Source organism: Solanum lycopersicum, chromosome 2 (assembly GCF_036512215.1).
Source record: "Solanum lycopersicum chromosome 2, SLM_r2.1".
Classification (NCBI taxonomy): Eukaryota; Viridiplantae; Streptophyta; class Magnoliopsida; order Solanales; family Solanaceae; genus Solanum; species Solanum lycopersicum.
Window position 1 is genome coordinate 63,076,041 of NC_090801.1, and position 20,827 is coordinate 63,096,867.

The window sequence follows — 20,827 nt, forward strand, 5'->3', positions numbered from 1 at the left end:
TTTAATGAAAAAAACTTATTTATTATATCAAGTTAATATAATTTATATTATGAATATATTGATTTGATGTAAATAGCAATACAATTTTATCTTTTTTAAATCCATCCCACTTCTCTTTGCGTCCTTCATTTTTAATTTGTTTTTTTTTTAATTAAAAAAAGGGGCCTTCAATAATTTTCTTTTGCTGTGAAAAACAACATCATGAGAAATTACTTTGGAAAAGTCAATTGCAGTTTCCCAAAAGGGAATGTAGAGTGCGAAAAACATTATTACAAAAGAACCCTATGCAATTTCTTATGTGTTTCAAAAGATGAAATTCTCTGCACTTGCCAGTTACCAGCAACAAATAACTGCAGTAAAAAGATTACGAACCAACTATAAACAGAGTACTAAATAATTTCTTATTTTCAATCAGAAATTTCGAATTTTAATCTTTCATTGCCTTAGCTTTGTTATTATTTTCAAATTTAACTAAATTTTAATATAGATAATATATAAAAAAATTATTTTTAAATTTAATTAAACTTTAATATAAATATATATATAAAAAAAAAAGGCCGCGGTAAAAAGAGCATGGAGCCCTCAAGCCCAGTATAAAACAGAAAAAGTGGAGCCCATAACCCGCCAGCCAAACAAGTCATAGGTGACCAAACTCCGATGCTTTCGTCTTTCACACAGTAGTCGACGACTTTCTTCCACCATTTTACCCTCTTCTAAAAAACTACAAATGGAAGCAATGCTTAGCTTCTTCAGCTTCAGACTTGTCAACCCATTTTTTTTTCCTTTCTCAAAATCCCCTTTTATCTCCTCACCTTTTCTCTTTCTTTCTCCCTGTATATCTATATATCAACATACAAAGAATCAGTCTTTTTTGTTTTTCCTTATACAAACATGCCTAATTCTGGTAAAATTCGTAATTTTTTCCTTGCCCCAATTATTTTCTTGGCGATTCTTGGATACCAGTTGAAGACAACTGATGGGTTTGGGACATTCGGGTTTGATATCCATCACCGGTATTCGGATCCGGTAAAGGGTATTTTGGACCTTCATGGGTTGCCTGAGAAGGGGACTGTTGAATATTATTCAGCTTGGACTCAACGTGATCGGTTTGTTAAGGGCCGTCGCCTTGCTGATACAACTAATCCCACAGTGCCCCTTGCTTTTTCTGGAGGAAATGAAACTTTGCGGCTCAGTTCTTTGGGATTGTAAGCTCCCTCTGTTTGTTATTGTGTTTACTGTCTTTTGCTTTTATCTGCTACGCTGGATGTCACAGGTTGACTCTGGTTTTATTTGTTTTTGTCTGTGTTCCTATATCAGGAAAAATAGGTTACCTAGACAAAAAAAGTTTCTATGTCTGTGTTGATAGGAGGCAACATGAATCATTGAATTAGTAGGGGGGAAGGTCCATGCCTCTTTTATAGTTTGAAGAAGAAAGATTTAGACCTTTTTGGTGTGATTGTCGAACCAAATAGGACATATAACTCTATTTTGTCAATTTTTAACTGTATAAGAACACTGACTCTAAATGTTGAATTTACTTTGATTCTGGTTCCTGTCTAAAGCTCTGAATTCTGTTCTTATTTGGATTTTCCTCTCCTCTGCTGTCTTTTAGTTCTCTCAAGACAAGGGGTTGTTGTGATGTTTTTGGCAGTAGCATGTCTGTAATTAATATGTGTTTTAACTGTAGAGTTGTGAAGTCTGTAATATAGATATATAGTTGTGATGTAACTAGTTTTTGCTTTGGCAATTTACAGCTTGCATTATGCAAATGTCACTGTGGGCAGTCCTGGGCTATCATTTCTAGTGGCACTTGACACTGGCAGTGACTTATTTTGGCTACCATGTGATTGCAGCAACTGTGTGCGTGCCCTTCAGACACGCAGTGGAGGAGTATGTTAATTCATCCTAGTACTTTTTCTTTTTCAACTTTCAAATGTTTAAAGTGTTTTTCTTTTTATTGATCATCTCTTCTGTATATTTTCTTCTGCAATGAAGAATATTGATAATCACAAGGAGTAGTTGTGCAAACTTTTCTTCCTTTTGTAATTAAGAAACCTGCTGATAACTCAATGGCAGCACACAGTAGATTTCTCTTAGTCTGCCTTAAACAGTCATTATGATAGTAACAAATTATCTTCTAAGTTAGCAAGATATGTGGTGGCCGTAGAAGTTGAGGAAGTATTTTTCTGTCAAGGAAGATTCATAACTAACACAAAATGGATGATTTTCAACAAAATCAATATTTGCAAAGTGAGTTTGATGCATGTAATATACTGAAATAGAAACGGAATTTATGATCCATATCGTTCGTAGCTTGTTAGTCATTGAAGAATTTTATGATTCTAAATAGCCTAAGTACTTCACTCCCGACTCCACCAGAGTTTGCCTTCAGTAACAAAATTTTATTCCTCTTTTGCCTTTCCCTTTTTAGGTTTCTGTATGCGTTATTTCTTGGTTGACTCTAATAATCATCCATTTTCCTTTGTTTGCTTTTGAAACAGCGAATAAATCTTAATATCTACAGCCCTAATACGTCTTCAACGAGTGAGATTGTTCCGTGCAATGGCACTTTGTGTGGACAAAATAGACGATGCTTAGCTTCGCAGAATGCATGTGCTTATGGAGTTGCATATCTCTCCAATAACACCTCATCATCAGGGGTACTGGTGGAAGACATCTTGCACTTAGAAACAAATAATGCTCAACAAAAAAGCATTGAAGCTCCAATTGCTCTGGGGTGGGTATAGTTACTTTTACTTTATAATTGGAAGAGATTAAGGTGACTAGTACATGCCTTGTTTGAGATATGCAATCACATTCTAGTTAGAGCAGACTTGGAATTTTTAACTACTCAAATGATAGTGTTTATAACTGGTTCCATATACCAAAATTGGTAAAGCAGTGTAATTTGGATCTTCTGATGCTTTTTTCATCCACCATAAATTTTACTCTATTTCTTTCATTCCAGTTGTGGGATAAGACAAACAGGTGCATTTTTAACTGGTGCAGCTCCTAATGGTCTATTTGGACTTGGTATTGAAAATATATCTGTCCCAAGCATGTTAGCAAGCAAAGGTCTTGCTGCAAATTCTTTCTCTATGTGCTTTGGACCTGATGGTATTGGAAGAATAGTTTTTGGAGATAAAGGAAGTCCAGGCCAAGGAGAAACACCACTCAATCTTGATCAACCACAGTAAGCTGTCACTTCGATTTTCTGGTTTTAAACATTAAGGGAAGTGAGAATTCAACTGAATATGTATTTACTCGTTCTCTCTCTCTGCATGCAGCCCAACTTATAACATCAGCCTGACAGGAATAACAGTAGGAAGCAAGATCACTGATCTTGATTTCACAGCCATTTTCGACTCTGGCACTTCATTCACATACTTGAACGACCCAGTTTACAAAGTCATTACAGAAAACGTGAGTGAGAAACTAACTGTATGAGTTATCTGTGGACTGTGTTCGTTGTATTTTAAAACTGAATAATTTGCTTCTTTTGCAGTTCGATTCTGAAGCAAAACAGCCACGTATTCAACCTGATGGCACAATTCCTTTTGAGTACTGCTATGGGATAAGGTGAGCCAGCTTTTGATTTAACTTTTTACTTTCTTGATGTCCTTTGAACTTTCAGGACTAACCTGCTCCATTTAAGCAGTGCAAATCAAACTACATTTGAAGTTCCAGACGTAAATTTGACAATGAAAGGTGGCAACCAATTTTATCTTTTCGATCCGATAATAATGCTCTCACTCCCGGTAAGATGGTTTCTGTTCCTTTTATGTTAGAGCATTCTCTTTTAAAATATTCTAATATTCAGTTGTTATCCTCAGGACGGTTCAGGCGCATACTGTTTAGCTGTTGTGAAAAGTGGGGATGTCAACATCATTGGACGTAAGTATCTGTCATCTATCGTTGCTCCTGATGTTTTATTCCTTTCCATTGAAATCTGTAATGTAATTTACACTCCTACCAACTTATGATCTCACAGTTACCAAGTTTTAGAAGTCTCAGTTCCTATCGTCTATCAATCTCGACTCTTCACATTATCTTAAATTATAAATTTTGGAAACCTACTTGTAAAACTTGTTACATTCTCAAAAACCTGAGCTATTTGTCAATTTAATTGTGATCCTCTTTCTGTATTAGGAATATATGACAGAGCAACTAATACATAGATCTTTCTGCAGAAAATTTCATGACTGGCTATCACGTAATATTTGATCGGGAGAAGATGGTTTTGGGTTGGAAAGCCTCTGATTGTGAGTTGGCAATCCTGAATATGACAATTTTAGTGTGCACACCTTTTCATGTTTTAACTAGAAACCTTTCTTGGCAGGTTATGATTCTGGAGAATCAAACGATAGATCAACAACTCTGCCCGTGAACAAGCGCAATTCTACCGAAGCGCCTTCGCCTGCCAGTGTGGTGCCCGAGGCCACCAAGGGAAATGCAAGTGCAAATGAACCCGCTACATCGTTCCCATCTGTTCCATCATCTAGACCTGCAGGAAACCATGCACCACATTTGAATTCCTTCTATTACCAACTTATGATGGCTATATTTTCCTTTTTCAACTATTATTTGATTATTATTTCTTCTTGAGGCTTTTATTTGTCCTCTGTATAATATTGAGTTCTGTTACAGCATAGAATTGAAGTGTCCCACAGCATTTTTGATATTGCAGTTTATACCTGATATATGTATTGTAAATATAACTCTGATTTCTTTCTGTCCTTTTTCCGTTCAAGATTCAATATAATACATTTCGTTCATTAAAAATAGCTTGTAAAGGGTATTTTCTTGTTTTGGTTCTGTATGATCCTTAAAACTAAATTAGCAAGTGTATGACCTAATAGTCAATGAAACAATTAACAGCCACGGGAAATCGTTTAGACACCACCAAAGACGACTGCAAAGCTGACTTATACCCAGCTGAGTTGACAAGCCAGCGTATGTGCAAACTGACATCACCATTGCTGTATCAAGGGGAAAATAATGCATGAAATTGTACCTCTGTGGTATTTCTTTCCAAACAAACTTCAGCTCAATAATCAGAACAGAAGTCGCTGTATTGTGAATCTCAAGACGAGTATAGAGGAATTACATTAAGTTTACAGTCGACTACTGTAAAAAAAAAAAAATTGAACATGGTACAACGTACATCTCTGCAAGTTAAGACAGCAAAACAATGATGCAACCATAAATATAGGCCATACAGTAAAAAATAAAGTAAAAACAATTAAAGTTGCTACGTATTGAGATTCACTAAGGCCACTATTCACCCATACTGAACCATGATCCATTTTCAGGAACCTCGTCTGTCTAATCCCATGAGTAGTCTTTGATCAAAATTTATATAACCTTACTTTTCACTCTCTTATTTTACTCGCTTTTCATCTTTCTTCTTTGCCCTTGCTCGACTTTTTTCGTTCTCCTTCTTTCCTCCCTCTCCATCGATGTTCTTTGACATTGCTTGACTTTTTTCATTCTTTACTACCGCCTTACCTTGAGAGGACAATGATAATTGTTGTGATTTCATCTTAATAGATTTAACTAAAGAAGATAGCTCGTGCTTCTCCTTTCTTGAAGGCAAATCACCAGACTGCAATTTTTCATTTGTTGCTGACTCTAATTTTCTAGTTACTCCGGGCTGTTGTTTTGCACTCACAATTTCTTCTTCGACCTTGTGCTGCTTTTGTGCCAACTGACGAGCATAAGCTGCACTCCTGCAAAAACCAAAATAGATACCTGTAAACAAATGAAAAGAGCAAGCAGGCTTTGTTTTGGAATTGGGAAAACGCCAGACCAGTTCTGTTTACAAGCACAAACAAGAAATTGGTGTAAACAAGATGGGAAATACCGTTTGAACTGAGGATCTGTGGGGTCCAATGCAAAGAGGTGTGATTTAAAGAGAGATGAAAACCGTGGATCTTCATAATCTATAGTTGGCAACTTGTCCTCTACTGGAGTTCCTTTACCCTTCTTCCCCTTCGCCTTTTTAGGTTTCATGTTGTAACCCTTCAAGTTAGGGTCTCCTCCTTTGTCATCTGCAAGTAATAGCTCAAGCTCTGCTCTACTTGCTTCAGCTTCTTCAGATGCTTCAAGGCTCTGCTTCCCTTTCCTGGTGCTCTTACGTTGGGAATCCTTATCCCCTTTTGCGGAAGGCTCTTCAATGAAGAAGTCCTCAGGTTCATCTATAGGTTCTTGATCACTATCGCTGCTCTCATCTTCTGATGAATCCTTGGTGTTACCTTTCCTGGACTTCTTTTTCTCCCTTTTCTTTCTGAGATAAGCTTCCCACACAGTTTCCGACTGTTTATCCTTCTTTTCTAGGATACGTTTGCTTAGATCTTCCAATCCAGTGTTAAATGTGACCTCCATGTCCTGGTCATCGTCCTCGTTATTTCCATCTGAACCCTCCCCAGACTGGAGTAACGCACGGTAGGTATCATGTTTTTTCTTCCTTTTGGCAGATTTATCTTCTGTGTCATCATCACCTTCCTCACTATCATCACTTCCACTCTCATCAGAAGCCAAAAACTCTTTCAACTCCATATCTGCAAGCTGCCAACAAAGAAACAATATCAATATTTGCAGAGTAATAGAAAACAGTATTGAGGGAAAGGCATAAAATCTTCAAACCCCAAAAACGAATATCCCTTAATAAGGGACTTTATATTGGAAAGTGCAGAACAATCCTATCAGCAGCCATAATAGATAGCATAACACAAACACATAGATAACCACATACAACACCTTAGGTACAAGCAAGCATGTGCACACTATATCACTATCCCACTGTATAGGCTCACTGACAACACACCCAAGTAAAAAAACAAAGAACAGAAAAAGATGTCAGAGGTGCCTGACAATCTTCTCACACTTGCTAATATCAGTAAGAGAAACAGTTTGTCAAAGTTCAAAATTTTCACGGAGATACTAAACTAAAAGACACATATACACACACTCTACATCAAACAAGAGTAAACCTGTTTATCATTGAACTGTCTCTTCAAGGTCCTGATGCGTTGTGGCTCATCCTCATCCCATGTAAGTTCAATATTGCTATGCTGCAAAGCTCGAGTGTGAAAATCTAGACCTTCATAATCTGCAGGGGCCTAAGTACCAGAAGAATATAACAATCGAACACAAATACAATTAGATTTTATGTTTTCAGCCAATAATAACCGTTAAAACTAAAGGCTCCTATGATGAGAAATCGTAGCCACAAATTACCTCTGTTGCAATGTCACGTGGTTGATGCTTGAATTCCATGGAATCTGGAATAAACCTCAAATCTAATTTGTTTGATGTTCTCTCAAACTCAACCCCATCACAAGTTTTGTAAAGATAATCAGCTGTAGCACTTGAATCGCATTCCACCACAGCATAATAATACCTGCGAAGTACATAAGAAAGTATCTTTGAAAAGAGACCTATACATAATGAAGGACGGGGAATTAATAAACACAGAATGGAGTAGCATAAGGGTAAAAAAAGAAGAGGAACCAAATAAATTTCATAAAGGTTTATCAACAAGTTATCATTTTTAGTCGGCAAAAAATGCAAGAATCACTTAAAGATACATTACCCAGAAAAAACACAGAACCAAATCATCACCTGAGCCGACTCATCTCATAGGCGCGTAATTTCTCATTGTCCATCTCATCATCATCTTTTTCTTCTTCTTCATCATCATCACTGTCTTCATCTTTTGCCTTTTCCTCGTCAAATAGGCCAACTGGACCATGGACAGCCTCCTCTTCCATACGCTTGAGACCAAAGTCAGATGGATAGACAGCAACAGATGTTATTTGACCCCCTCTTGGGAGAAAGGAGCTCAATAGCATATACAAGTCAACTGCCTACATAGCATAACAGCTTGCTGAGAAAAGAATTTAATCGTTCTATAGAAGTTAAATACATCAAGGCATAGTTTGGTTAATGGCTATTTATGGAATATAATAAAGGGTTTTAATAACAGTGTCAGGTTTGTTATAAAGTAAAGAATAATGTAAGGTGCAGTGAAATATAAATTATACAGGGATTCCATACTCCAAGGGATTTATTTGTCTTCTGTTCTGATTCATGCATTACTACTAAATATTTCATTATTTCACATTATGCAGCGTAAACAATATATACATTTCACATAAATTTTGCTTTAAAGGAGTGCAGAGCTTAACACTGAAAAGCGAAAACTAAACAATATTAGCTATGCAGAGGTATCTACCAGCAACATTCTATAGATCACTTCAGTAGTTAAGAAATCTATATTACAAACCAAGTGACCCCTTATAAGTTTGAATCGAGGTGCAATCCACATTATGACCACGGTAGGGTATGATGAATGATAGACAACGCCCAACACTATCATATATTATAGACAAATGCATGAACCCATAGATAGCCTCCCGTATACACTGACTACCATTTCTATTATTTTTGCCTGCAACTCAACTTCAAAGCTAAGGAATACTTCACCACAATACACCAGTGCATAACTTTTTTTTATAGGTAGCACCTTTCCACAACTATTTCTATTTTCAAAATTGAATGCTCGGCACAATCTCTTAACAATTTAATCCAGTGTCCAGAAATGCTCAAACTGTTATTCCAAAGTTATATGAAACATTTAGACAAGGCCAGTAACGGTCAAACTGAACTGAATATTCTCATTCCAACCAATTCAACCGCCTGCAGGGCCAAATTCATCTTGATAGAGTTGGTTTAAGCAATTATAAATTATAGTACAGTTAATGTAAAACAATTATAATTTTACCATATCGAAGGACAAAATTTCCAAAATTTGACACCTTTCTAGGGATCATTCAATTAATCCATATTGGAAAAGAAAAAAAAAACTAACCTTTACTCTACCCCAATCCATGTTAACAACAGCAAGCCTCTTAGTTTCCTTGTCAATCTCAGGCACATCCTCTTTCTGATTCAGACCAAAACAAAAAAAATTGCAAAATAATTAAAAGCCATAAATTCAAACATCATACCCAACAAAAATGCTGTCTTTTTCATTGTATACCTGAATGAAAGTGTCTTCCTCCTCTGAAGAAACTTCGTCCATTTCATCATCAGAATCAGAATCCGAAGCGGAATCGGACGTACTTGCCAGTGAATTATCACTTCCCACCTCTTCATCTTCATCTTCTTCGGACTCTGATGATACGGCGCCAACTTTCTTCAATTTATGGTCTTCAATTTCTTCCTCACTCGTCCCACTGTCACTCTTGGTCTCTTCTTCTTCTTCTTCTTCTTCTTCTTCACTGTCATCATCGCTTTCAGATTCTAACACCTTTAATTTCTCCTTCTGCCTCTTCTGTTTCTCACCCTGTTCTTCTTTTTCTTCCTCAATATGGTAATAATGGTTAAGAGGGTTTTTAGCAGAAGATTTACGGGGTTTGCCTCTAATATCAGTCGGTGCTTTTGATGATACGAAGTTTTTATCAGTGAACATACGATTAAATCGAGAATCAATGGTAACTTTAGACTTTTTCTGCGGTGGTTCGCGGAATCTAGGATCCGAGTGCAACGCCGCAAATCGAGAATCATTGATGACACTCTTTTCAGTTCTATTTCCTCCGCCGCTTTCATCTCCGTCTGCGGAGGAGGCATCGGCTGGCCTTTTCCCCTTTCTGTTCTTATTACCCTTGTTTTTTGACTCCATGAATACGTTCTTCTTCTCTCTAAAACCCTAAAACCCTGAAATTTATTACATAATACAGACCGTATAAACATGGAAGAAGAAGAAGACGACTTTACAGCTCCATGAACATTCAGAGCCCAATAAGTTCGGCCCAATTACATAAGTTGATGAGCCCAGCACAAATACTTAACTGGATCAAAATCGGATGACTTACATAAATAACCTTGGAAGTTGATGGTTGCACTTTTGACCTATTTAATTATTTATCATATATATGGTAATGTATTTTTTGATGGTTACTTGTACCTTTGTTTGATTGACTGTTACGTATTGTTTCATAATATGTCTTGAATTATGTTATATCTAATAACATCTTGCTTATTGGATGTTAAATAAAGTCTATATGATCGATTTGTGCTATTGTTTTTATCTTTTATTAAATAATTTTAGTTAATAATTTTTAAAAATATTAATTAAAATAAATATGATACATTATTATTTTACGTGATATGGATTTGACATATCATTTATTGTAAGGGCGAGTGAACTACATGCAAGCTAGAAGAGATTTAAAAATCTTATTTTGATTGGACCTAAGAGTTCAATTAATAAAAGATTAAGTAGAGGAGTTTATAATACATACTCATACGAGTACAATGGTAGCCTTTATCTAAAATTAATATATTTATTATAAAATTGATTCATATATATTTTTATTATTAAACAAATAGTTCACATATATTATTTTCTATGACAATAATAAAAAAGAATAATTTTAAATTTATTTATTAAGCTTAAAATATTTATATTTCACTAGACTAGATTTTAGAAAGCTTATGTATTGTATTAAGAGTCCATGTATATAGTGGTAGAGGTTCACGTATAGGACTAAGGTCCATAGATATATCTAAGATGTAGAGTTTATATACACGTTATACATTTCATTGTAAAAGTGATTTATATAAAAAAAAAATTTATCATTTTGCAAATGACTCGAGTATATCTTTAGGTCTAATTGAAGTGAAAAAAAAATATTAATTTTTCATTTATCAAACTCTAAATCGCTTAAAATGATGGGTATATGGAGGGGTTTTCCTATCATCTTTCCAACCCTATGTTGTTAACGTTGTTCTACAAAAAACAAAAACTTTATGAACTCTTATAAACTTTTTGGTTAAAAATTAGTTGATTACAGCTAAAAAAAATTAAACTTTAGTTTAAAGGAATCTTAATCATCAATCTCTTTAATTAGTTTTTTCAATTCTCATCAGGATGGTTGTTAAACGTTATATTATATTTTATTATTAATTTTAATATAATATTTATTTTAATAATTACTTACACTTTGATAGGAATTAGGATGATTGACATTGTTACATATTATTTCACAATTGATTATATTATATTATATCGTAAAACAATAAAATTTCAATCGGTAAAAGCCAGCGCATCGTATTCCTAACTACCAATCACATCAATAGTGCAATATTTCAGGCTCTTCAAATTATTATAACTAACCAAAATTAGCCTTAGATAACAAACAAGCCATAATAACATGAAAAACGGTTTTGATGTTTCAATCTCAACTAATTTACCAGTAATTGTCTTTTAATTAAAGGGGAATTACTTTTTCCTTTCTTTTAAACAGAGTAAGTCTTGTATATTTCCAAAGAAATTATAAGATAACCAGAGTTTTTAATGATATGAATGAATGTTTGAGTCGAGGACTACTGAAAATAATTTTTTTTATAAATTACATTGAATATATTATTATTAAACATGAAAGTTAAAAGAATCGATGGCACTAACAAAAAAGAAAAGGAAGGACATAAAATGTTTTAGTAATGCTTCAAAAACACTCGATTATGCATGTTACCAAATTCACTGTTAGAGCTAATATTTTCAATTTGAGATTCCAATATCCATTTTACAGATATGTCCTTCTCTTTCAAGAACATCCCTATAAATAGCCTTACTAATTTTTATTTTTCTTCATCACAAATCATTTAGTTATTAATTACCACCACTTAAGCTAGAAACTATGTCATCTTCTTCTGCATTAATCTTGTTTATCTCATTGCTAATTTTCTCACAAGGGAATGCACTTAGTTCAAATTACTACGAGAACACGTGCCCTGAAGTTGAAGATATTGTTACACAAGTTGTTACTGAAGCAACAAAAAAGGACAAAACTGTCCCTGCTGCTCTTCTACGAATGCACTTCCATGACTGTTTCATAAGGGTACATTTTTGCATATTTTTAATCTAATTAGTACTATACTTTATATAATTCGTTCTAATTTTTTTTATTTGACATAGGGTTGTGATGCTTCGGTGTTACTAAACTCAAAGAAAAACACTGCAGAAAAAGATGGTCCTCCTAATGTTTCTTTGCATGCATTCTTTGTTATTGATAATGCAAAGAAAGCCATTGAAGCGCGTTGCCCTGGCATAGTCTCGTGTGCTGATATCTTAGCCTTTGCTGCTAGAGATTCAGTTGTCGTTGTAAGCAAACACTTCTTATGTCTGAACTGTCTGACCATCTCATCTAAAAATTTATTCTTCCTGCATTTCCAATTATTAACATAACGTCTATGGGCAGTCTGGTGGACCTTCATGGGACGTGCCTAAAGGAAGAAAAGATGGAAGAACATCGAAAGCTAGTGAAACTATACTATTGCCAGCTCCAACTTTCAACATAAATCGACTCCAACAAAGCTTCTCTCAAAGAGGATTATCACTTGAAGACCTTGTCGCTCTCTCAGGTTATCTAAACAAACTTATATACACTTATAACGTTAAAAAATAAATAAATTACACTATCAGTGTATACCTGTCTTACTTTTTGGGGTTACTAATTCCACTTATTGAACAAATGATGTGTCTCAATCTTCAGGTGGACACACCTTAGGATTCTCTCATTGTTCATCATTCAATAACAGGATACACAATTTCAATACCACACATGATGTTGACCCAACATTGCATCCAACTCTAGCAGCAACTTTAAAGAGCATTTGTCCACTGAAAAACAGGGCTAAAAATGCTGGAAGTCCCATGGATCCTTCCTCAACGACGTTTGATAATACATATTACAAGTTAATTCTGCAGAATAAGAGTCTATTCTCTTCAGACCAAGCTTTGCTCAGTAATCCCAAGACCAAAAGTCTGGTTACTGATTTTGCTAGCTCAAAAGACGCCTTCTTTAAGGCTTTTGCTAATTCCATGATCAAAATGAGCAGCATAAATGGAGGTCAAGAGGTCAGAAGGGATTGTAGGGTGGCTAATTAATTATTAATCCTTCAAAATTAATGATAATATATCCAGAAAAATGGAAGCAGTGTGGAGATTTGTGTTTTATATTTTTCTCAGATTTCATTTAGCAACTTATTAAGAACACTTCTACTATCGGTTGCTACAAATCAAGTTTACTTACGCTCGGTCTTTGCACCAAAATCAATAAATACACAAATATTTTTTAAGTGCACCTTTATCACTAACCAAACGGAATTTGTGACTGGTTTATTACTCCTCCAAGTGGCCCAAATCTCTACTGTCTACTAGTAGTAATTTGGAAAAAGTTAGATAGTAATGATCCAATTCAGGAAAATCAAATAGAGGTCCATATAAAGGGTCAAACTAAGGGCCACACTAGATTTTCTTTGATTTAAAGCTAGATGTTTTTAGATCCCACTCTTGTATGTCCACTGATATAAAAAAAAAAAAATCAAACATATCAAACTCCAATTTTAGTGTAAATGTAACATAACAGTTTACACGTATAAATTACTCGCTTCAATTGCGTTACGTTCTTAGCTAAATTCATATAAATTTCAAGGGTTTATACATCTTATGAGACAACCATCCGATATGAGATTTTAATATCTTTTTTTTTAAAACAAGTTCATACTTTTAACCAGTAAAAATCAATAAGTGAACTTACACAGAAAGAGTAAATCAACTAAATCTTGCTTACTAAAACATGTTTATAACTTAATCATTGAGAATCCGAGGTAATTGTTTAGATAATTAAAAAAAGAAGTAAAAAGATTATTCTCTCTATCAACTTTTTGACATTTTGGTTTATATAGAAGGCTCTAGCTAGCGGGACATTGGTGGTGGAGTAATAATCAAGTAGATAAGCAGGAAGATCAAATCATAATTATGTGTTATCATTGCAAACAAACAAATAGATACTATGCTTCATACTAATAGATATAAAGCCATGTGTGAAGTGATATTTTACTTGACTACTTACTATCTTACTCTACTAGGTACCACCTTTTTTTCAAATTGAAATGACTAATGCTGAGAACCAGACAATTTAGCTTAATTACATGCATAATGACTTTCCCCCCATAAATTTCAAATGTTAACCACCATAGTTAATGATTAGGCATAAAGCAGAATTTCTGCTGGACAGACAAAAAGTAATGAGAAAAATAGCAATTAGAGATGCTTAGAAAACACTCTACTATCTATGGCAAACATGCATGCCACCAAATTTTACTATTCAAGTTAATCATTTCAAATCTACAAATCAAAGAATAATCACAAAGGTTTGGTTCTCTACCTATAAGTAAGCATTTGTAGTTGTCAAATAACACAAGTCATAGAATAGTTGTCCAATGGCATACTTTGTTCCATTATTGAGCACATTTATTTTTTTCTCCATCTACTATTCTCAAAGCAATGCACTTAGTTCCAATTACTATGCAAAAACATGCCCTCAAGCTGAAGACATAGTAATGAAGGTTGTTAAGGAGGAAGCACAGAAAGACAGAACAGTGCCCGCTACACTTCTAAGGATGCATTTCCATGATTGTTTCCTACGGGTAAATAAGCATCTTCGCTAAGCATATTAGTTATTTTTACTGTACTTACTTCCTCTGTTCTACCTTGCTTGAAGGGTTGTGATGCTTCTATTTTGTTGAGCTCCAAGGGGAAAAACACCGCGGAAAAGGACGCGCCTCCTAATGGTTCTTTGCACGGATTCTATGTTATTGATGGTGCAAAGAGAGCAGTTGAAGCTATATGTCCTGGCGTAGTGTCTTGTGCTGATATTTTAGCGTTTGCTGCAAGAGATGCAGTTGTGTTAGTAAGTACATATCCCCTGCAAAAGTTATATACTGAACATCTCTCTCGTGTTTGGATGATGTGGATTTGCATAGAGTGTAATAAATACTATATTGTATAAGCTTATTACTAGTTGTTTTTTCAGTCAGGCGGACCTTACTGGAAGGTGCCTAAAGGAAGAAAAGACGGACGAATATCAAGAGCTAGTGAAACAACACTGCTTCCAAAGCCTACATTCAACATTTCTCAACTCCAACAAAGCTTCCATCAAAGAGGTCTCTCACTAGACGACTTGGTGGCTCTCTTAGGTCAGCACCAAACTTGATTTCTTAAAAATGGTCACTCAACTTACATCTGATACGACGATACATTTCTTCTCTCTGGCTTGCAGGTGCGCACACTCTAGGATTTACCCATTGCTCATCATTTATGAACCGTATATACAACTTCAACGCCACACATGACATCGATCCTACACTACGTCCATCGTTTGCAGCAAGCTTGAAGGGCATATGTCCACTCAAAAACAGGGCAAAAAACGCAGGAATAAGCAATGATCCTTCACCAACAACATTTGATAATACTCATTACAGGCTAATTCTACAAAAGAAAAGTTTGTTATTTTCGGATCATTCATTGCTCACTATACCAAAAACGAAGAGCTTAGTTTATAAGTTTGCTACCTCAAAAGCAGCTTTTCATAAGGCATTTTCTAATTCTATGATTAAGATGAGTAGCCTTACAGGAGGTCAAGAAGTTAGAAAAAATTGCAGGGTTGTAAACTAATTAATTATTATTAATTCTAATTTGATATTTTTATGTAATTTAAATTAGATGAAATGGAAGAGTTGATCAGTTGTTTCAAATGTTATAATTGGGAAGAAGAAAAAAAAAAAAGAGAAAGGGAATAGACAAAGAAAGTTGTTACCACAAGTGGCCGGCACAAAGAACACAGCATCAAAGATTAGTTCCCTCGCCTTTGAAAAATAATAAGTAATTAATATAAATATTTTATCATTATTTGATGTATAATCATTATTTGATGTATAATTTCAATTTTTTTTTAAAAAAAAAATGAATAATTACTAATTGGAGGAGTAATATTTTTATGTAAAAAGAAATTCAGTGAATATCAAACACCCCATAGACCACCAGTCCCCCAATATCAATTTCCCAAATAAATGAGTGACTAATATTTGATCAATAACTAAATAATAGCTCTTAAAATTCATATTTGTACTCCATGGTTGTACTTTATATAATTGCACTCTATAGTATAATTTGTGTTTGCTATGGAGTTATTTTTTTTTATATTTCGATTGTCGATTTCTTTTTATATATAATTTATTTTAAAAAAAATAAATAAAAAAGACAGTAATTTCGATTGCAATAAAAGAAATTTTTTTTTGAAATCACGCACATTATATATTAGTAGAATTTCTTTTCTTCTATGTCTTCTTCATCACTAAGAACTCCATTGAAGCTCAGTTTAGATTGTTGACTATTGTTTCGAATTTTGTATATTTATACAGTTTAGGTGCCTCTTTAATTTGGATATATGAATTTGTATATTTGTATAAAACTATAATTTGTGTATATAATCTTGTATATAAGTGTATATTGTAAATATGTATATAAATGAAAAATAGAATTCGTTGTAGTATACAGTGAAGATTCGTCCTTAGTTTGGATGTATGATTCTGTATATATACATTATACAAACAGATTTCAATTTATGTATATGTATAAGTTTGTGCAATTGTATATGTCTAAATGAACATTATACAAAAGTATCCTTATACAAATGCATTGTGTATGTATAAAACGAGAATGAGAACAAAACAAAATAAAATTGGGCATGGGAATATTTACATTGTATAATTATTAGTATATAAGATGAATATATATATATTTGCATGTGTATATATAATTTTCTCCCGTTTTATACAATTGAAAACACAATTTATACATTATGTTTCTATTTGTATTAGCTATAGAAGCGAGTGTGGTAAGGGAGATCTGGGAGAGGGTGAGCGAGATCTGGGAGAGAGAAACGAAAATATATGTATATGTATATATATAAATTTTTTTCGCTTTATACAAATACAAATTAAACGCATTTTATACACTTGTGTTTGTATAAAAGCGAGAGGGAGCGAGTGAGAGAGGGAGAGTGGCGAGCGAGAGTTTGAGAGAGAGAGGCACTGACAAATAGTTTGCTACAACACACAATTAAATCAAAAATGTGATTATAACATTTAATTTGATTTATTAGTTTGTCATTATATATTATTTTCCTAATCTATTATTAATGATATTTTAGAATTTTAAATTTTATTATTATTATTTTATATTGATATTTAATACTAAAAATTGATTGAAAATAGTAATCATTCTTTTTTTGTAAAATAAAAATAAATAAAAAATTCTTTTATACGAAACAAGTAAAATGAAACTGATATAGTACCAAAAAAAAGTAGAAAACTGAAAGAAGAGACTCATTTAGATAGACTAATTTTAAGAAAATCCTAAAATGGCACCAATTTGTAACCTTTTGTTATCTAGAATTTAGTTTTAAAACTATTTTTCCAAGAAATTTTGTGATTAGGCCCGACTCGAAATCGTGATATATAGTCCTTATCATCCTGCATATTCTGGAAGCCACACTCATAAAATCTTGTCGAGTACCCAGAAATCTTATTCATCCATGGCATTTGCTCACTGCTTCCTTACTGTCCCGGCTGATACTACAAACTTCCACACCGCTACTTCCATCCTTACCCGCCCCTTTTCATCTTCGGTGAGTTCTTCTTTTTCTTCCTCAAACCTCAAAACTTGCAGCCTCTCTAATTTCCACAAGAATTTGAGAATCGGACTCAAAGGTAATGCCTTTTTTCTCTCTCTGACTGAGTAAATTGGGTATTTCAGTAGATTGCTAATTTGTTTTTTTTCCCTGTGTTTATCGTAGATAACGTTTACTAATTCAATTTAGTGATGGTAGTTATTGAGTTGAAAGAATTGAAATCTGGTGGTTGTTAATTTGAAAACCTTGAAATTCACGCAACTGTTTCCTTTACCCAACTTCATTGTGCGTCTATGCTATTACCGGTTAACGTCACTGTAAAGTTCACCATCCTACTATGGTTTTCTAGGCCGTTAGGTATAAATTCTCTTATTTACTTTTTTTTTTTATAAAAAAGAAAGGGGGTTGGGGTAATGGAAAGGGGATTACAAGGTGAGAAATTGTACCCTCGCCAACTAGGTGAAAGTTGAGGTAGCCAACTAGGGGTCTTTTGATCAATTATCTGCTTTTCTAGGTTAAACAATGTATAGGCTTTATACTATCCAATGAACCAAAGGACTCTTTTTAAAAAGTGTGAAGCTATAGAGATATATGGAACTTTTAGTTTTGTGAAGATTTGTTGCTGCTTTGTAAAATTTCGTGGGAGAGGATGTGTCTTATCTGAAGTGTTTGATTGGGCCATATTAGCTTTATAGAGAACAATAGTAGTAATCTTCAGTTGTTACTTGATGTCTACTTTTTTTGAGGATTATGAAAGAGTCGCTTATCCAATCATACGACTAGCATTTTCTTTGTCTTTCAAAAAGTGGACCTTGGGAACTTATTATTGCTAATTTCTCCAGTATCTGTTAAGGCTCAAGCATCTGAAGACAGCGCAGCAGCAGATGCTTTCACCAACTTCAAGCATGTACTGTTACCAATTACAGACCGGAATCCTTATCTCTCTGAGGGTTCAAGACAGGTCTACTTCTTTTCTACATTTTCCTTCTTAGTATTGGTGCTTAAACAAATCAGCCCTTGCCTCCTTTAACTTAATCCTATGGGAATTATGGATTTCCAACTATTTAAGCCTCTTAGTTTGCATTTTTTTTTACAAAAAAGAATTAATTTCATTTTCCTAGTGTCATATTTGAATTCTGAAGTAGATGGTTGATGGAAAATTGTGAGATCCTCCATAAATGTAATATGTGGTGAACTTCATTCACCGTAGAATTATGTGACCGGTTTTGATTCCTCACTAGCTGTTGTTAACTGTAGCCAAAGACAGAATTACATCTCACCTCGACTATTTGTGGGGAGAGGGGGAGGACTTTAAAGGTGGAGGTTCGGGTGACTCTTAGTGGGAAAGCGGCAGGTGAGGAGAGGGGGGAGGGGCAAGATTTACAGTTCTTTTGAAACTTTATAGTGGTCATGGTGGGTTAAGCAGACAGAGGGAGAAACTATTGACAAATAAATAATGTTAGAAACTTAGAAGGATATTAACTTAACCGGACAGAAAACTGTAGTGGGTTGCAAGTGCAGAAGAAATTTAAATGGGGCGTGCTGATGGCACTATACTGTTATGGAGATAGCTCCCAGTGGCAAACCCACTGCCTCCATTGCCATTCTTATATGGAGTTAACTACCAATTTAGCAGTTTGAGCTGTTTGCATGTTATAACCACCTAATTTAAATAGGTGTAAACTGTAAAGGTTTCAATAAAATGATGTGCCCTTTTGGTTCTGAGAAAAGACATATATTGGCTAATCTTGGAACAAATTAAGTGGACTGTATCAGCACCTTTTGTCAAACTGCATTATTTATTTCTTTTGTCATCTTTCTTCCCTTTTTCTTATTTGAACATTTTCTCATCATACCTTTCTCTAAAATGCTTATCCGAACCTTTTTAAAGACTCAACTTAAGCTTATCATACATAATTGGGTTTCCTCTTCTTCGTGTTCTATTGATTAGAAGCATCCAGCAATGCCTCGCCAGTTTAGAATTCGAACAAAAAATGGCCATAGTTACTCAATTCACTGTGAACTTTATAAACATAACTTATTCTTGGTACATTATCAGGCTGCAGCAACTGCCGCTGCTATGGCAAAGAAGTATGGAGCTGATATAACAGTTGTTGGTATGTCACCGATGTTGTGTACTATCGGTTCTTTCAAAAGCTAAACTACAGAGTTGACTTTCTTGGTACAGAAACTTTTAGTGGTAGATTTCAAGGAATCTATGTTTTTCTGATCTTTGCAGTTATTGATGAAAAGGGGAAAGAAGCATACCCAGAGCACGAGACACAACTAGCAAGCATCCGATGGCATTTAGCTGAAGGTGTATTTACTGTTTTTCCCTGCATTTAATAAGTATGAATCAGTTGATGGATTGTGATTTGCAACCTGGATGGGTGCACTAGACTTGCAAAACAACTGGCTTTTTGCATGCAAGCCTGTAGCACAGAGTAATTTTGGGGAACTTTCAGTATTTGGCTTGCATTATGAGACAGATTCTTCTATCTTATTATAACATGGTTATTTCATTTTTCTGCTACGGAGGTTTTGTTATGTGAGTCTGCAGCTATTTGATCATGCAGCACAGCATCCTGGTACATGGAGATAGGAATGTTGAAACATGTTCTGTTTGCTTGTATGTTGTATATGCTTTGGCCTACTTCTCATTATACTAACTACCTTGAACTCGTTCCTCACTCTTACTTTTACATTTGTTTGGTATATTTGCTGATTGGAATATGCAAACCTTTGTACAGGTGGATATCAAGAATTCAAGCTGTTAGAGCGGCTAGGTGAAGGAAGCAAGCCAACAGCCATTATTGGTGAAATTGCTGATGATATGAACTTGGATATGGTAGTTATGAGCATGGAAGCTATCCATTCCAAGCATGTAGATGCAAACCTTCTTGCTGAGTTCATCCCTTGCCCTGTATTGCTTTTGCCCCTATGAAGAAGAAATGTATCTGAAAAGCCAGTGGTGCTCGGTTTTAGGATCAGGGATATTAACCTTTTGATACTGTTCTCTACTTCATTGACCATGAACTCAAGTTTTACATTTGTGGTAAGTGGTAATAGAACAGAACAAACAAGCTGGTTCATTGCTATTTGCTTCTTAATCATGTGGAGAGATATGAATATGTTGTTTACTCTTTGAAGTATACACTTGTTCAGCTTGAAAGTAGAAAAGATTTTTTGCCTTTATACTGAATTACCGACTGATATTATCTTTGAATTTGTAACTTGACTTATTTCTTAATACTTATCAATTATCATATGACTCCTGTTTAATC

General features: G+C 34.5%; 5 protein-coding genes across 6 annotated transcripts; 4 read left to right on the plus strand and 1 right to left on the minus strand.

Annotated features, from left to right (window-relative positions):
• The first annotated feature begins 626 nt into the window (after positions 1 to 626).
• On the plus strand, positions 627 to 4,782 carry LOC101268338 (aspartyl protease family protein). 2 transcript variants are annotated; one of them, XM_010318139.4, is made up of 10 exons: positions 627 to 1,205; positions 1,755 to 1,890; positions 2,502 to 2,737; positions 2,969 to 3,193; positions 3,288 to 3,423; positions 3,506 to 3,579; positions 3,656 to 3,758; positions 3,834 to 3,894; positions 4,191 to 4,262; positions 4,340 to 4,782. In XM_010318139.4, exons 1-10 carry the CDS (start codon positions 892 to 894, stop codon positions 4,603 to 4,605), a joined length of 1,623 nt encoding a protein of 540 aa, XP_010316441.1. In that variant the 5' UTR covers positions 627 to 891; the 3' UTR covers positions 4,606 to 4,782. The 2 variants fall into 2 exon arrangements, with proteins under 2 accessions (XP_010316441.1, NP_001333366.1); NM_001346437.1 differs by having other exon boundaries at positions 679 to 1,205; positions 3,659 to 3,758.
• A 242-nt stretch (positions 4,783 to 5,024) lies between these two features.
• Positions 5,025 to 9,825, minus strand: LOC101268053 (pre-rRNA-processing protein ESF1). The gene is made up of 7 exons (XM_004232468.5): positions 9,044 to 9,825; positions 8,873 to 8,947; positions 7,624 to 7,868; positions 7,240 to 7,402; positions 6,993 to 7,121; positions 5,864 to 6,567; positions 5,025 to 5,729 (listed from the first exon to the last, which is right to left on the minus strand). Exons 1-7 carry the CDS (start codon positions 9,683 to 9,685, stop codon positions 5,381 to 5,383), a joined length of 2,307 nt encoding a protein of 768 aa, XP_004232516.1. The 5' UTR covers positions 9,686 to 9,825; the 3' UTR covers positions 5,025 to 5,380.
• Positions 9,826 to 11,656: 1,831 nt separating this feature from the next.
• On the plus strand, positions 11,657 to 13,146 carry LOC101267763 (peroxidase 64-like). Its single transcript, XM_004232467.4, has 4 exons — positions 11,657 to 11,906; positions 11,984 to 12,169; positions 12,267 to 12,429; positions 12,561 to 13,146. The coding sequence occupies exons 1-4, from the start codon at positions 11,706 to 11,708 to the stop codon at positions 12,953 to 12,955; spliced, it is 945 nt and encodes a 314-aa protein (XP_004232515.1). The 5' UTR covers positions 11,657 to 11,705; the 3' UTR covers positions 12,956 to 13,146.
• Positions 13,147 to 14,062: 916 nt separating this feature from the next.
• Positions 14,063 to 15,606, plus strand: LOC101267473 (peroxidase 64). The gene is made up of 4 exons (XM_004232466.5): positions 14,063 to 14,499; positions 14,574 to 14,762; positions 14,886 to 15,048; positions 15,132 to 15,606. The coding sequence occupies exons 1-4, from the start codon at positions 14,293 to 14,295 to the stop codon at positions 15,524 to 15,526; spliced, it is 954 nt and encodes a 317-aa protein (XP_004232514.1). The 5' UTR covers positions 14,063 to 14,292; the 3' UTR covers positions 15,527 to 15,606.
• A 1,573-nt stretch (positions 15,607 to 17,179) lies between these two features.
• LOC101267188 (uncharacterized) lies at positions 17,180 to 20,811 on the plus strand. Its single transcript, XM_004232465.4, has 5 exons — positions 17,180 to 17,622; positions 18,386 to 18,504; positions 19,603 to 19,660; positions 19,783 to 19,860; positions 20,294 to 20,811. Exons 1-5 carry the CDS (start codon positions 17,448 to 17,450, stop codon positions 20,485 to 20,487), a joined length of 624 nt encoding a protein of 207 aa, XP_004232513.1. The 5' UTR covers positions 17,180 to 17,447; the 3' UTR covers positions 20,488 to 20,811.
• The last annotated feature ends 16 nt before the right edge of the window (positions 20,812 to 20,827 follow it).